At 46.0% G+C, this 17,435-nt stretch overlaps 1 protein-coding gene across 7 annotated transcripts in view; it reads right to left on the bottom strand.

Moving 5' to 3' along the window:
• The window catches only part of GATAD2A (GATA zinc finger domain containing 2A), a 107,380-nt gene that overhangs the window by 64,670 nt on the left and 25,275 nt on the right, over nt 1-17,435 (bottom strand). For 5 of the 7 annotated variants that reach the window (XM_032316883.1, XM_032316916.1, XM_032316924.1 and 2 more), the window contains exon 2: nt 1,332-1,420. The exons of 1 other annotated variant lie outside the window; for it this stretch is intronic. In XM_032316883.1, coding sequence (XP_032172774.1) covers nt 1,332-1,346 — 15 coding nt within the window. In that variant the 5' untranslated portion in view covers nt 1,347-1,420. Of the gene's footprint in view, nt 1-1,331; nt 1,421-17,435 lie in introns of those variants that run through there. One more of the 7 variants, XM_032316890.1, reaches the window with a different exon arrangement.

The raw sequence follows: 17,435 nt of genomic DNA, 5'->3' as shown, positions 1-17,435 counted from the left end.
AAACTACGCTGAGAAGCCAGACACACAAGGTTATATACTGGGTAACTCTGCTGATATGTCCAGGACAGGCAAATGCGTAGAGAGAGAAAGCAGATTAGTGGGAGAGGGAGTATAAGGAGTGATAGCTAATAAGGATGGAATTTCTTTTTGGGGTGATAAGTGCTCTGGAACTAGACAGAGGTGAAGGTTGCACAACACTATTAAATAAACAAACAAACAAAAATCACCGAATCGTATACTATAAATGAGTGAAATGTATGGTAGACAAATTAGATCTTAATTGTTAAAAAATTTTTTTAAAGTTGGGCTCCTTGCTCAGCGGGGAATCTGCTTCTCCCTCTACCCCTCTCCCCAACTCATTGTTGAGCTCACTTTCCCCAAACAAACAAATAAATAAATAAAATCTTCAAAAAAAAATTTTTTAAGTACTGATAAAGCTTGTTTGTTGAAAGAACATTCTGGAACTGTTTTCCCACTAACAGGATTAACTTGACTATGCTCATGTGGGTTTTTTTGCTACATGCAAATAAGACCCAAAACCTCACAAAATTAATCCCAACTATTGTCAAGAAGCAGGCAAATCCAGGCACTCCATGCAACTATGGTTCTCACTCCATGCAACTATGGTGCTGTTATGCACCTCTCAGCAAGTCACCTGCTGGCTGGCCTGGAAGAGGAAGCAGCTGACCAACCCAGGAGGTCTCCAACCTGCCTTAAAGTTCTAACTCTGAGCTCTTAAGTTCTTCTCCAGACAGACAGTCCTCAGCCAAAACATGGCTGGGAAAACCCTGCTAATAACAAGACAAAAATCCCACCCAGGGGTCAAGATCAGTCCTGCTAGGTTCTGACAGTCCTTGAGTTGAGGGCCCTAAGCAAGAGGTCAGGCTGCCTCAGTTTCCGCACAGGCATGAGTCAGATGTCAGGGCAACCAGCTCCAACCACTAGTGCCAGGCCCTGTGCCACAGAGAGTGGTCAGGGAAAAATTCTACTCATTTTGGTCAGTGTTGAGAAATCACAAAAATGGCCAGAGGGCAAAAGGCCACCTGGCCAGGATTATCTTTTACTCCTGACACTCCCTGGAAGGTTTATTCCATTTAGGCCTGGGCTTTTCAAGTGAGTGAACCCTGAGACAGGAAGGGAGAAGAAATGGCCTCCCTGGAAGCAAGGGCAGGGCCTCAGTGATCCCGTGGTGACAATCCAGTACACAATCCTGGAGGGACTTGCTTCCCTTTCCTCTAGAAGTGGCTGCAAGCTTCTCAAGCAGTGCTCAGTTTCAAATGTCCAAGAAGCTGGGCAAGTCATTCCACAGATACCAGACGCCAAACACTCACCTGGCTTCTGTGCATGGGATGCTAGTCCTACCAGCTGGCCATGGCGGCAGCTACGTCAAAAGGCAACTTGTGTCAACGTGCTGACCAACCTAAAGTAAAAGAGAGAAAAAGAAACACTGAATTTCCAAGGAAATCTTCTGGAATATATGGATGATTTTCAGTTATCTCCCACCCAAATTTATAGAGCAAAATTTTAGATTTCAACCACAACTGTGCCTGTGCTACTTTCCACAGGGGGACAGGCTGAGGAAATAAATTTCTATCACTCTCTGACCTATGACCCAATACAGTGTTAACCAATAAACCCCAGCGTCCCAGATACTGACTTCAGCAATATGGTCAGAGATATGAGGTGGTAATAAGCAGCCACAACCTGACATATTGAATATATAGCAAATGGTTCAACATTCTGGTTAAAACAGTAATAACATTAATAGCAGAAACAGTAATATAGAGAATTTAATAGGTGCTCAGTAGCGAGTTCCAGTTACTATGCTAAAATTCCCTACCTCTTTGAATCCCAAGAACAATTTTGGGTTACACAATCATCCCCATTTTACAGACAAGGGATATGATAGATCTAATATTCAGGAATTTGCCCAGAGTCACCCAGATCTCCCTCTACAGACATAACCTTTTTGCTCCCCAGTCCACACTCCCTCGCAAAGATGGCAGAGAAACCACCCACCATTCCAGGCAGTTGTAGGGTTTGCCCTCAAGAAGCTGAGGGTCATGTGCCTGGAGCCTGGCAGACTTTACCTCCATAGGGCAACTCGAAGTTTTACTCTGAGGATCATTTCCACAGGGGTTACAAAACTGCCCAGAGCGGAACCAGCTGCCTGTTTTACAGACAGGAAAATTAAGGATCAAGAATGTTCAGAACTCTCCAAGGTCACAGAGACAGTGTAGCCCTAGGACTTCCCCCTCCTTTGTGACATCAGATATGCAGGGCTCCACCCACAGAGGCTAACCCTAGAGAACGAGCCAAACCAGACTCCTAGGCAGTGCTGTCAGTTGTAGCTTGGTGAATATTGTCAGTATCACCTCTGCTGTCATTCTTTGTGCTCACATGACTACCAGGAGCTTGGCTCTGATATAAAACCTTTATTTTTAAACTGGGTTCACAGCAATTCACAGTTCATGGATAGTGAGAAACACTCCCACAGGAGAACTTGCAAAAAAAAAGCAAACATCAGTGAGTTCTATGGAAAGACCTTTGGGCACCAAGAAGCACATGGCATCCTCCTCAGTGAGGCCCAGGACCAGCCATAGCCACCATCTGGGCTAGATTTTGGGGAGTGGGGCACTTTCTGCCACTCTTTTTTAGCCCCATTCAGGCCAGAAAACACAGTGGACACTGTTAACCCTGGTTTTTTCATATCACCTGAGCCATGGCCTCACTCTGTAATGGAGATGGAAAGCCCAGCAGCAGAGGCTTTCCGAACACCTACCTCTTAGGAACAAGGTCAATACAAGTCAGCAGTATTTCCACAGATTTTTAAAAATCCATTTACAACAGCATAAATATGAAATACTTAAATCTTTGAAAAAATTAAATTTATCCTTATTTATTTTCGACAGAGAGCTTGAGTGTGTGCACATACAGGAAGGGCAGAGGGAAGGAGAGAGAGAATCCTCAAGCAGACTCCCCACTGAGCTTGGAGCCCAACGTGGGGTTCCATCCCAGGACCCTGAGATCATGACCCGAGTTGAAATCAAGAGTCGGACGCTTAAACGAGTGAGCCACCCAGGTGCCCCAGGATAAATTTAATTTTTATTTTGTGTGTGTGTGGTTTTTTTTTAAGATTTTATTCATTTATTTGACAAACAGAGATCACAAGTAGGCAGAGAGGTAGGCAGGGGGTTGGGGGGGGTGGGGAGCAGGCTCCTTGCTGAGCAGAGAGCCCAATGCAGGGCTCGATCCCAGGACCGAAATCATGACCTGAGCCAAAGGCAGAGGCTCAATCCACTGAGCCACCCAGGCGCCCCAAATTTAATTTTTAAAAAGATGTCAAGGGTAACCCTCTCAGGTCCCCTCCCTCCTCAGGAGCTTTGTGCTATCACTCTGATATCACTCAATAAACTTTGCTTCACTGTCCATCCCCCCCCCAAAATGTTCTAGACCTATAAAGAGGAACTATAGTAAGACATCACTAAGAGAAATGAAAGAAAACCTAAATGAAGACATGCCTTGTCCATGGGTCAGGAGGTGTCAATTCTCTTTCAAACTGATCCACAGATTAAATGCAGACCCAATAAAAAAATTCCCAGAATTTTTTCTATAGAAAAAAAACAACCTGACTCTAAAATTTACATGGAAATCCAAAGGACCTAGAATAGTAAAAACAACTGAAAAAGAGGAACGAATTTGGAGGACTTACCCTACCTGATTTTAAGACCCACCATTAAGCTACAGTAACCCAGGGGCACCTTGATTTTGGCTCAGGTCATGATCTCACGGTTGTGAGATCAAGTCCCACACTGGGCTCCTCACTGGGCATAGAGACTGCTTAAGATCTGCTCTCCCTCTGCCCCTCCCTCCCCCTCTTAAAAAAAGAGAAATCGGGGCGCCTGGGTGGCTCAGTGGGTTAAGCCGCTGCCTTCAGCTCAGGTCATGATCTCAGAGTCCTGGGATCGAGTCCCGCATCGGGCTCTCTGCTCAGCAGAGAGCCTGCTTCCCTCTCTCTCTCTCTCTGGCTGCCTCTCCGTCTACTTGTGATTTCTCTCTGTCAAATTAATAAATAAAATCTTTAAAAAAAAAAAAAAAGAAAAAGAAATCTACAGTAACCAAGACAGTGTGAAAAAGACAGAGGAAAGATGGATGAACAGAATATACCCATGTACCTGTGGACAACTGATACTCAACAAAGATCCAGTATTCTACTCTGTAAGACCACAAGACACTTTGGATGACAATTTCCAAGACAGTTAACCCTGCAAGGAAGAAGGCCATCTTAATGTGTTCATCACAATACACATCCTGCATCACAGGACAGAATGCAACGTGCAAGAAATTTTAAAGTAAACTCCCACTTTCACACTCAACCATAGCTTTCCCCATCTCAGCTCACAACAAACCCAGTCTTTCAGCTGCTCAGATTAAAAGCAGGAGTTGCCCTCCTGATAAGACTACCTACTACCCAGTCCATCAGGAAATCCTATTGGTTCTGCCATCAAACACATTTGAAGCCCAACATTCTCAAACCTCCACTGGCTACACCATGTTTGGGTGTTTGCTCTGTGAAGCACTATCATCTCCTGGCCCAAGGCCTGCCTGGGGCCCACCTGCTCATCCTGCCCCAGGAAGCCAGGCTGGCTTCCCGGGTCATGCCTTCAACAAATCAAGTACCTTCCCACCTTGGGGTCTTTTTATGTTTTAAACAAAATCCCAGATACTTTATCATTTTAACAATCACTTCTTCAACCGGTATCCCAAATTGAAAATGACCTTTGAAAACATAACTACCATATAATAATCCCTAAATGTCAGCAAATGTCCAGTTCATATTTAGCTTCACACAATTTCTCAGAAATGTTTGTACGGTCTATTCTAACAGTAGCTGTTACAGTGTTTGTATTACACCTGCTCCCTCAGCCTTGATCACTCTCACCCCCCAGATGGCAGGCCCTTCAAAGTCCATGCTCCCTTCTCTCCCCGTCAAGTCAATGCTCAAAATGTCTCCTTTGCAGGCCCACCCTACTCTTTCTCTCTCACAGGCCCAGCCTCTCTGCATATTCCATATTATGCAGCTACTATCTATGGACTTTCTCACCCAATAAGAACAAAAATGCCACAAGAAAAGGGGTGTTTTGTCTGCCTGATGCGTGCTTTTATTTCAAGCACCTAGAACAGGGTCAGACACACACCAGTGCTTGATAAATATTTATGAAATGAACAGGGGATGATTTAACATTGAAGGAAAAGGAACCTATATGAGGATCCCAGAGCATTAGTCCCCCCATACAAATAGTGTGAAATTCACAAAGGAACAGAAACCAGGCAGAGATCACTTAGCACCATCAGAACTAGGAGCATTTCTCTAAAATAAACTGTAGTTGCTTTTTACTGATACATCATCTGGACTGTTTTGCCATCCACCCGCATTGGCTGGGTTTAGAGAGCTTTTACTGTTTTTATTTCCAACCCATACATCTAAAACAGTATCAAGTAACCCTTAAATACACAATTACCAACTCATTAAGAGACTCTTCCACTCCCTTGATAAATCGTTATGTTTTGGCTTTGACCCCCACACCAGGGTCTAATGCACACCCATACACACACGTACCACCCCAACTCTGAAACCCACCCAAACACATGATTTCCCAGTTTAGGGGGGCAATCACCCTCGGTAAGAAGGTAGCCATAGTAATTTACATGAAATCAAGTCACTGCACTTTGGGGAACAGAAGTCCTTTGTTGCCATTTCATCCTCTCTAGCTCAGGCAAAAGGTTGGCTCCCTTTAAACTTGAGGGGAGGAACACTGGCCAAAAACCAACTGCTGTCTGGGGAACTCCAGTTCTGCAGACACACTCCAGCTGCAGCATCCATGGCCAGCGCAGAGATGGATCTCTGGGGCCACAGTCACCTAAACAGTCTGGGCTCTCCAAGGCACCCCCAAAGGGCCTCATCTGAGGCCTGGCCCTAAAAGAAACTGCACACCTCTTGTCTCCTCTACCACCATCTGCACTCACCAAACATTTGTGCTATCTAAAAATTCTTCAACTGTGTCTGTAACCAAATATTTATCACCCTGGTTCTAATCTAGTTCTGGAAAATAACATGAGGCAAACAAAAAATTCTAAGATGAAACCCAACAATACCCTTCACCTTCTTCCATCTGTAAGTCCACAAAGTCTACTTGCTCCATGAAAACTGAGTGCCCCTGAAGAAAAGGGTTACCTAGACCATCTCTGGCAAAGGTCTTAAGAGACTGCACCACCACATTGTCAAGGAGGGGATTCCCCGGGTCAGCCTTATCAGAAAGGCAAGAACTGAGGCAGGGCAACCATAAAACATCACAAGGAAGCCCAGAGGTCATATTGCCCTATGCACTGGCTGGCCAGGGAATGATTAACTTGGGCCAACAATTCGATTTCTAATCCAGGGTCGGCAAACTTGCCTGAGTGGTCCTTATGAAGGGTATTCCTGAAACAAAGCCACACCCACTCAAATACGCAATGTCCACAGCTGCTTCCACCTATAAGACAGAACTGAGTTATAGCAACAGAGACAGTACAGCCCCAGAAGCTGAAAACATGGGACTACCTATTGAATGCAGGAAGAAACTGCAGCCCTGACAGGCTGTGCTGAGTGAGTAGCAAAGGGACAGAGGTGACCCAGACACACGACAACAAAAAGTCAGGGCACAGGCACACCAAGGAGATGCTCCAGCTCTGAGTTGGCCCCAGGGCACAAAGCAGTACCTGCTCTCTCCAAAGCATGGAGCCTCATTAATCCTCTGTCCCCATGGAGTAGGGGAGAGCATGACTTGGCATACTAGAGAGGCAAAGAACCAGCCCCATGAGAGCCAAGGAGCCAACAGTGAGGCCAGCTACACAAGCCCATCCTTGGCAACCAGAACTGGCCTGTCTCTACTGTCAAACCTAGGAGGCATCCTCTGGGTAACAGCCAGTATGTGCCCTCCAGGCCCCTGATCTGTCCCTGCCTATCTTCCCTTAGCCATGATCACCATGCCCTCACTGAGGAATATATCATTCACTCTCCACACCATGCCAGTGCAGCCATTCCTAAAGCCCCTCAAAACCCCCCAATGCTTATTAACATCTTACCCTGACCTTTGAGGGCCTGCCTGCTTTAGGCCCATGTGACCCTATGAAGTCATCTGACATGCATGTATATATGTATATACACACACAACATTCCTGGCTTACACTAATCTTGTCTCAATTCTTCATACTGCCACATCTTGCCTCTACCACTGGGCTTTTGCACACAGTGTTCCTATAACTGGGAAAACCCTTCCCTCCTCCCACTCATCCTTCAGACTCAAGCACCTGTTACTTAAGCATCTCTCCCTAAGCAGTCCCTCCCCATTCCCCCTTCTATTACTGAGGACTACAGCCTCAACACTTAGCACAGCTGATCTTGACATCTGACATCCAGCATCCCATTAGGCTCTCTTCCCCAAACACCATGGAGAAAAAGCTCTTGTTCATCTCTTCATCCAATGCCTAATGAAGCAAGAGTAGGAAATGGCATCCTCCATGAGTTATAAATACCCAACCACTATGTTTCCACCATGGACCTGAGGCAAAAGCATAGCAATATAAATATAAACCCTACCCTTAATTAGAACAGCAAGTCAACTTGCCAGGAAGAAGTAACACTGAGATAGTCAAGGCCACAGCGCCACCACAACCCCTGGGGGAAGCTCTTCCCACCCTCCCTTATACTGTGTGTGGAGAAAGGCAGAGAGCTTCATGTATCACTGGGAGGTTCCAGAGACCTCTATAGCCTTGCATCTGGAAAGGCTTTCTCTGTCACTGCTAAGAAGCATGACCTACCCCCAGCACCCACACCCTGTACTCCCCTCCTCCTTTCCTATTCTAGCCTAAAACACTCAGTACAATCTTTCCAATAGATCCCTTCCCTCTCCAAGGCTTGGCTCCACCACTCTGGCTCCATCCCTTTTTCCTGGGCATTCCAGGAATCCCTCCCCTTCATACTACCAAACCTGAATGCTCTACTGCTCCCTCCTGATGAATCATAACTAGTTGCAGGAGCCCACCTGAGCCCTTGGGCAGACCTCAAGTCTTAAGACCACCCGAAGGACCAAGACCATCCAAAGGACCAAGTTACAAGCCCTGGCACCAGGCAGGCTCTCAGAACCAACAAGCTTTACGCTAAGTAGTCTCATTAATGTTGTTCCTCGACATATTTCAACTCCTATCTAGAGTTTCCACCTTGCTCCCCAGCAGTTGCCCTGACAAGTCCACACAGTTCAAAACTTCAGATAAACCCCTATATTTAAAATGCTCATTAATCAAATGTCCACATCTATCTAGACATGTCTGAGACTTTGGGAAGTGTCTGAAGTGTTAGTGTTTAGCACTGAGGATGCTTGGTATGTTACACTAGCAAAGGACATCTCAAAGAAAATGACCCAAGAACAAAAGAGGAGATAACATCTCTGTTAATGATAAACTAAGAACTGGTGTCTACCATTCTGTGTACATGTACCAATATACACTACTACTAAGGAAATTTGCTGACAAACAGCCATAGGAAACAAGGAATACCCTCAATCTCCAAGTCAAGCATGGAGTAGCAAAGACCTCAATCTGTTTCTGGACACTGCTCTCCTAAGTCCCCTGAAGACTCTAAGAGTCCCATGTCACCCCACCCCTGTGGGGACCAAAAAATACCCACGGAATCCCTGGGCTCCAACATTCCCAAAATGATGTTATAATGAGCCTTCTAGAATCACACATATCCACATCTCTTTTTCTTTTCTTTTCTTTTTTTTTTTTTTTTAACCTCATAGCATCCAGCACAAGCTAAGCCATCAAAATGTGAATGCCTTTGCTCTTTTCTCCCTAAACTAACTCTTGGGAGGATAAAATGCAGGATGCAAGACATTTCTGACTTCAGAAAAATTCCATTTTCCCCCCAATGTACTAAGATATAAGTAACATCAAATTGACCATTTAGCTAGTAAGTCTACAGCTCAATGGTGTTAAGTCCATTCACATTGTTGTGCAACCCTCACCACCAGCACCATCCATTTCCGGAACTTTGTCACCTTGCAAAACTGAATCTCTGTCCCCAATTAAACACTAACTCCCCCTTCCCCCACCCCAACCCCTAGCACCCACCATTCCACTTTTCTAGCTCTGTGAATTTGACAACTCTAGGGACCTCATAAGTGGAATCATACAGTATTTGTCCTTTTGTGTCTGGCTTATTTCCCTCAGCACGACATCTCTTAAGGTAGAACCACATACAACATTTTAACCCTTTGAGGCCAAACTGTGTACAGAACAAAGCCCATAGGCCTTGTATTCTACAGCCAAATGTATGACTCTAGAACCCTGCTTCCCAGACAAGCCATGTCTCTGACACCCTCTACTCACCAAATAAACTACACAAAATAGCACTGGAAAAACGCAGAATGGTAAAATGAGAGGAGCAGTAAACATTACGTCTCAGATGGACTTTAAGTATGCTTATCTCACCCCAACTCTGACCTCCCAAAGCACTCCATCTCCCTGGGATATATCTCTTCCAGCTCTATCTCTAACCAAGGGAATCAAGGGAACCAAGCAATCAAGCAATGCCTGATGGATCAATGGTAAAAATGACTAGCTTGTCTTAGACATAAACATTTCCTAAAATGGAAGCCAGAGATACCACAGCCCAATCCAAAACTATTCCCTGGAGCATCTGGGTTAGATGTGGAAACTTAACACATGCCCACCAGGGGTGCAAGCCTGAGTTCCTGACACAACCAACTCTACACAAGGGAGACCCACACAAGTAGCCCAAACAGTGTCATGCCAATCAGCATTAGTGAAAAGAAAACATTGTAACCCACCCGCTCAAATTTTAAGAAACCAAGCCCAACTATCTTGCGAGGCCAAGCCAGGCCCAGGGGATTCACCACTAGCTGAGTCCATGGATGATGCTGCCTAGAAAAAGAGTAACATCAAGTGACCCCAATATGAAGCACCAACTCACCCAGAGGGAGGACATTTCATTGCCCATCATTTCAGACAGGAATGCCCAGAGCACCCCTATCTCCTGGTCAACTGCCCCGGTACAGATTAAAAGAGAAGCAAAAATAATTGTCTGGGATTCTCGGACTAGGGAAAGGCAAGCAGGCAGTCAGTCTCCTTTGCCAAACACCTATGTCCCTGTGTGGCCTGTGATAGTAAAACATACAAAGAATAGTCCTCAGATGTGTAAAGAGTGGTCCTGAGTCTCCAGGACCAGTCAAAACAGGAAAATCTGGGAGTGAGGATCACAAAAAGTCCCACCCGCAGAAGACATCACCTCCATCTCTAGCGCAGCCAACAGAAAATCTAATGGCAGCCAGTCTCATTCCCAAGAACATAGCATCCAGACTGCCTCCACATCTTACAGGATCTCAATCACCTCTATTAGCTTTATAGTTGGCTGCCAGGTCATGTTTATTTTCATGTCGAGAAATAAAACCTCCAGCCATTCTATTCTTAGACAAGTTTTCTTGAGTTTGCTTTTAAAGAAGCAACACCTTACTTATCATAAAGGCAACCTCCTGGAAAGGTGAAACTCCTCCTTTCACCAGTAGACAGTTATCATCCACTACCACTGAGGCATCGTGGGCCCTAACCAGAGGTACCACGTGCCTCCACAACCAGGTCTGGGTGACCTGGAGCCTTATTGTACCATGCAAGCAAGAGCAAAGCTACCAGTTGAGCACCTTCTCCAAGCTGTGAAGACAGCCCCTAAATCAGCAACCCACACACTCTCGTCTGGTGACAACACAGGCACCAACCCTGATCTACATATTCATGAGCAGGACAAAGACCAGTAAATTACACCAAGTCTCTCTGAGAAGCAGCATAAAGGCCATGAGCTGAGCTTACTTCCCCACAAGCCATGGTCCTGGAGAATAACAGCTGCACTGGTACACCTGAAACTAATGTAATATTATGCGTCAACTATACTCAAATTTAGAAAGAGGGGGAGAAGATAGACTGCCACTATCTGGTAATCATCTACAAGTACTGCCCAAGTGTTAAAGAACCCTATCTTACTTTTCAGCATATTTTTCTTTGGAAGGAGAAGCTTTTACTATTCAAGAGCACCCAGAGGGAGCAGCATTCTAAAGACGGCCCTACTGTATACATACAAATGAAGACCTGGGCCTAGAAGAAAATAACTCCACAGTCCTGAAATCTAAACGAAGTCTACCCACAGTAGTTCACATAAGTTATCTTTGAAATGTCCAAGACAAGACAGTACTATTTTGGTCAGTCAGCAGTTGGTGGGATGGCAGAAATCTCCCCAAAGAAATATAAATGGGAGAGAATCTCCAGTTTTCACTAAACTGCACCTCACCTCTTTTCCCTGTCTTCTCACTGCCAACGAAATTATCCACCAGCCATCCTACTACAGCTGGATGGACATGGAGCCTCAGGTGACCTCTGCCACCTTGATCCCCGAGAAGGGTACTACCTTCCAAGCTGGCAATGGGAGACCAAGAAGCAGGGACACAGGTCTATTTAAGCTGGTAGTTTCCCCAAACACTAAAGGTCTGACTAGATCCAAATCCAAAGGGGCAGGTGAGTACCCAGGCAGGCAGCAGAGTCAGTGTTGTCCAACCACAAACCTTCCAGATACCCCCAAGCTGAGTTTCAGACAGGAAGGTGGGGCTTAGTAGAATTTTAGAAATCCAGTCTGACAGCAGGTCTTCAAATACAAAACCGCCTACAACCATCTGACCAACCAAGCTTCCCTAAGTGGCAGAATTCATTTCTTTGACCATCAAGGCCCAGGTCAAATAGTCAATACCAACAGGTAACCTTTTTTTTTTTTTGTTCTTTTAAAGATTTTTAAGTAATCTCTGCACTCAACGTGGAGCTCAAACTCACAATCCCAAGATCAAAAGTCACACACACTCTACTGACTGAGCCAGGCAGGCACTCCCAACTGGTAACTTCTCAGAAGTAGCTGAACTGTCCACCAACCACACTATGGCATTGATGGCCCTGATTAAAGCCACATGGCCAGCCCAGGAGTCCTGAGGCCCTGCAGCAAAGTGCAAGACAATGAACTTGTTCCTGGCCCCAGATGCTTCATCACTGCTGTAAACTCTGATGATGTACCACAGCAATCACAAAAACTGCAGGACTAAAATGCTGCAAATGGAGAAGGAAAAAGCTGTAACAATGGCAACATCTATCAGTAAATAGTGGCTTACACTACATACACCAATTAAGAACAAATTGAGAAATGATGTAAACAGATGCCACACTTACCTGACAATGTATCCAACAATAAAAGTTATGATCAGAGGATGTCAAGAACAGAGGGGCTCCCCGGGGAGAGTATTCACAGAACCATCAACTGTCAGGGGCATCTGGGTGGCTCAGTGTTGGTTAAGCCTCTGCCTTCAGCTCAGGTTATGGTCTCTGGGTCCTGGGATTGAGCCCCACATGGGGCTCTCTGCTCAGCAGGGAGCCTGCTTCCCTTCCCCTCTCTCTCTCTGCCTGCCTCTTTGCTTACTTATGATCTTGCTTTCTCAAATACATAAATAAAATCTTAAAAAAGAAAAAAGAAAAAAAAAATAGGAACCATCAACTGTTTTCACCATCCCCAGGTACCCTACAGAGTAAACTGAAGCCAAGGTGTAGGTAAGGGTGAGCCACACCTGGCTTCTCTCAGCCATCAGAGCTCACCAGTGCCCGCATGGACACTTACCCTCACAGAAGGGTCAAGAGGAGGGGGAAGAGGAGGAACCGGGTGGACACAGGGCCCTGCTTGCTAGTTCTGCTGACAAGCATGTTGGTCTAACTGCTACCTGACTAACACAGCCCATGAACTGGCATCTAAGAAGCAGAAAGAAAACTGCACTGAAGATCAGATGCCTGGAGAACCCTGCTCTAAGAGAAGCAAAGCAGACAAGACCAAACTGCCCCCACAGAAGTTTTACGAAGAGTTAAAGGCTGCCTTCTGGGGAGCGATGGCAAGACCAGAGTCTCATAATTTGCTTGCTGCTTCTGCCTCTAGTCAAAATTCTCCTTGCTGGTAAGAGGTTTTAGTATTAAAACTCTGAGGTGTTACAAGACGCAATGCAAACGTCAAACGAACCTCTGCCTTAATAAAAGAAAGAATACAGAAATAAATTAAAAGCATAAAGAAAACTGCAAGGGCCATACTGGCTCAGACCATGCCCTTAATGGGACTTCAACTGTACCTGAGACTAACCCCAGAGTAAGCTGGAGGCACAATCAGCACATGTGCACACACAAGACCAATATATTCAGGTCACCACACAAGCACACATAGGGCTAACACTTTGTCCTCCAGGCAAAGGCACAGTTCTAAGCCTTCGAAACTTGTGAAAACACAAGAGCACACATCCCAGAGAAACACTGTCCTACATGTGCCAGGTCCAAACTTCCTCACTCTAGTGTCTCTGAACCCCAGTCTTGCCAAATCCAACCCCAAGCAATTTCAGTGGGAAGTTGCCCAGGGTCCCAGGCCATCTGCCCTCTCTCTAAGGGAGGTTGCAAGGCCAGCACAGGTGTAGAGCGGCAGAGCCTCGAGGGTGGTGGCGTTCACTCACCTAAACCTTTACTGAGCCAGCCTCTCAGAAGACCCTCCTGCCTCCTCCAAGGCCCACCCCACTGCTCTGCTCTGCCTCCAGCTGCCTCACACAGACCTAGGTCCTACCTAACCATCCAGCATCAAGATGCAGCCTAAGACCCAGGCCCTGCAGATCTGTCCCCAAGACCACAGTGACACCACTGCCAAGGCAAGGGCTCTACTGTTCCCATGGTCCAAGCCTCTTCCTGAGTGCTCAAGCATCAGTGGGGCAAGAAGGTGAGGGCCTGACTCTTCACTGAGAAAGTGACCATTAGGCACGCAGTTTCAAACTTCTACAGGAAAGCCAACTGATGTCAACTTCTGGGACACTGAAAGAATCATCTTTAACATGTTGACCAGAGATTTTGTTACTAAACAAGGAAAAGAAAAGTGTAACAGTGACTAAGAATTATTGAATTCTTTATTTGATATCAGGCAGGGTGCCAGCACTTTACATGTTTGATTTCATTTAATCCTTATGACCACAGAACAAGGTACTGCCAATGCCACCCAGTTCACAAGGGAAACGGCCAGGGGGTACTTCACGTGGGGGAACTTCCAGGGTTACCACATTTCACAGAGGGTATTGCCATTATTACTCCTCCTTCACATGAGGTACTATCATTGATGTGGGTACTACCCACACTTCACACAGAGTGGCACTGATGCCCAGATCTGACAGGTGAGAAAACAGAGACTGACAGAAGTCAAATGGGGATCCAAACCCAAACCAGCTATCTCCCAGGCCCAGGCTCAAATCTGAACTACTGTACCATCAGGGACAGTCTGACTTCAAAACCATCCTGAGGCTGGATCCTTCTCAAGGTTCTGGGAAATTTTCCTAGAGCAAAGATCAGCACACCCACAATTCCTCTTCTAAGAGCACATTAACTTAGCCCTTTGCTGAATTGCTAGAAACTTCATGGAGGAGTGAGCCTCAACTGCACAAGCAGTATCCTGTGGACCATGTAGCAAATTCAATGACTCCCTTTCTTCAAAAGGCACAAAACCCGTAAGAGGTATTGAAACTCATGTATCTGAGCCCTTACCTGCCAAGGTACAAGCCAAAGGGCTTAAAGGACATAATCGACTGCCAGCCTAGATCACAAACCAGAACGAATTTTCATCTTCACTCCTAATAAGATGTACACACCCGCCAACCACTCTCTAGTGCATCACAGGAGCAAACCAGAATCCCTCAGCAAGGAGAGCATGTATGCAGATTTCTCTCCTTTTTTCCATAAGAACAGCACAGGCTCACAAGTGTGAGGCAGTAAACAGACCAGATACAAACCAGTAGGAAGATTGATCTCCTGGCCACTGACACAGCAGAGAAGACAGCAGAGGACACAGGGCTCAGGGACAGCCCAGGTCCTACAAGGAGGGCTTCCTGGGGTGGGCAGGGGCCAGGACACATGCCAGCCCTCCTAGCTCTGTATAAGGCGCACCAGGCTGCTACCCTCAATTAACTGGCTTGATTCCTCACTCCCATCCTCCCCTCAAAATCGGGATTGTGACAGCATATATTGTACATCACCAACCAGGTGCTACTCTGGAACCCAAGTCATTTCTTTCCAAATGCCAAATCCCCAAGGCCCCTTTCCTTCCTGCAACTACATGCCCTCCCCTCCTCTCAATGCTAGTGTTGTCACTCTCTGGGATGCCCACCTGTCTTCTCCCCTGGACTCTGCCCAAAGAGCCATGATTTGAAAACATTTCAGCAATGCAAGAAAAAAGGAAACTTTCTCAAACCAGGAAGGAGCAGCTGTTGAAATAATTCACGTGAATGTTTCAGAAAAGTGCCTTAATTGCTCTGGGTCTCTCTGGAAAAGTGTCCAAAACCTCAAGTTGGAAAATCCTGAGAATCTGGAAAATGCAGGTTGCCAACCAGCTCTTGGGACACTGGAATTATATCGAGTCTCTTCCTGATTCCTCTAGTTGCTATAATTCCTCAGACTATGGGCTGTGTCCGTGTAGGTTCCATCCATTTGCCATTACTTCACTTCTGGAAACAGAGCAGAACGTTTCCTACATGTACGAGTATGTGATGGTCCCTTTCACCTGCTTTTTGCGCTTTCTTCTAACACAAAGCACGATTAGTTTGGGAGGAAGAAACAGAAGAACAGATTAAGTTCTGCAACCCCCCCCACCACAACAGAGGCCACAATCTGGCAAATTCACAGACATACCTCTTGCATTCAAAAGGGTTCGAGAAGTCACAGAGGGCCTTCATACCTCAATTCACTGAATCCTCCCTCCCAGACAGGTAGAACAAAGAGGAGTCATCCAGCACCAAAGGCCAGACTGTCTCACCAACACCCACTTTTTCCCAGGCAGTAGACACCACCTTGAACCACTTTCTCCAGGACCCAGTTCACCTCACCTTTGCTCAAATTTAGAACCCATTAAAGCAAAGACCCACAATCTCGGGGCCTGTGTCACCTTCCAGTCCTTACCCTGCTGCTACCTCTTAGACATGCTCATACCCACTCTTCCCTCTCTCAGGGCACCCTATCCTATCTCCCTTATGTGGCCGTAAGACCCTTGAGGACAGGAAAAGACCATCAGCAGACCACAAGGGTTTAACATAGGTTGAACAGGGAAGGGACCCCAATTTTTTTAAAGATTTCATGTATTTATTTTTGTGAGAGAGAGAGAGAAAGAACAAGTGGGGGCGTGGGGGGGAGGGGCAGAGGGAGAAGCAGACTCCCCATTGAGCAGGGAGCCCGATGTGGGACTGGATCCCAGGATCCCAGAACCATGATCCAAGCAGATGCCTAACCGACTGAGCCACCCAGGTGCCCTGGGACCCCAGTTTTTGAAGGACAGATCACTTGTTCTTAGCCCCTCATATTATGCTACTCCCCACCCAATCTCCTCACACAGTGTCTCTGGCACCTGTTCTCTGCTTTTTATTCCCGATCAGGCAAATTCAAGGCCATATTAGCTCATGCCTGCCTTTTATCCATGTCTCTTTTTCCTGACTGGCTTCCCGGCTCAATTCAAGTGCATACTCTCCTCACAAATCTCTGAGGGCTCTCCATGCTTTTCAGATGAAGTATAAACAATCTTCCATTTAAAGTCATCAACAATAACTGGAACGACCTGCATTTTTTTTTAAACCTTATTTCCCACTATGACTTTCCATAAAACACTGAGGTCTAGGAAGGTTATCTGCCAACTCCATCCATCCAGGATGCTCCAGTGCAAGGAAACACTCCTTGTAAATGGTCTAGTCAAACATTACCAACCTTTTCCACGAGAGCTATGGACCTCTTGGGACCAAGAAAACAGTCCCCTCTCAGAGGAGTGTGCTGGGGAGTGGAAGGAGACAGAAGTCCCATCCTGTTCATAACAAGATGGCATATAACAAAAATTACATTTGTACAGAGTACTGGAGTATAATAAGAGCGACTCACAACCTGGGGCTAGGACCACCTGGCCGCAAAGACATCTCTGCAACATTGTCACCCATCCCAACCAGCCTGCTAAAGAAGCTCAGAGCCAGCAACACGTCTCCTTCTCTGTTCATTCCACCATGTGGTGGTGAGGAGTCTACACAGCATTTCACTCCATCAGAGCAGCTTAGCTCTTCAATGTCAGTGGTTAACTTAAAAGAAAAGAAAAAAAAAAAGCCAAAGGTGATTCATAGACTCAGAAGTCTGGTCAAACAGATTTAAGTTACCTTAATTTTTCTAAGCAATTTAAGTTTCCTTTTTCCCTTAAGCCACAACCATGGCAACAGAGTGGACAAGCTCTCCCACCATCTTAACCTTCACAAAAGATG

Source organism: Mustela erminea, chromosome 1, assembly GCF_009829155.1.
Source record: "Mustela erminea isolate mMusErm1 chromosome 1, mMusErm1.Pri, whole genome shotgun sequence".
NCBI lineage: Eukaryota > Metazoa > Chordata > Mammalia > Carnivora > Mustelidae > Mustela > Mustela erminea.
This window is presented reverse-complemented; position numbering and strand designations above follow the sequence as displayed.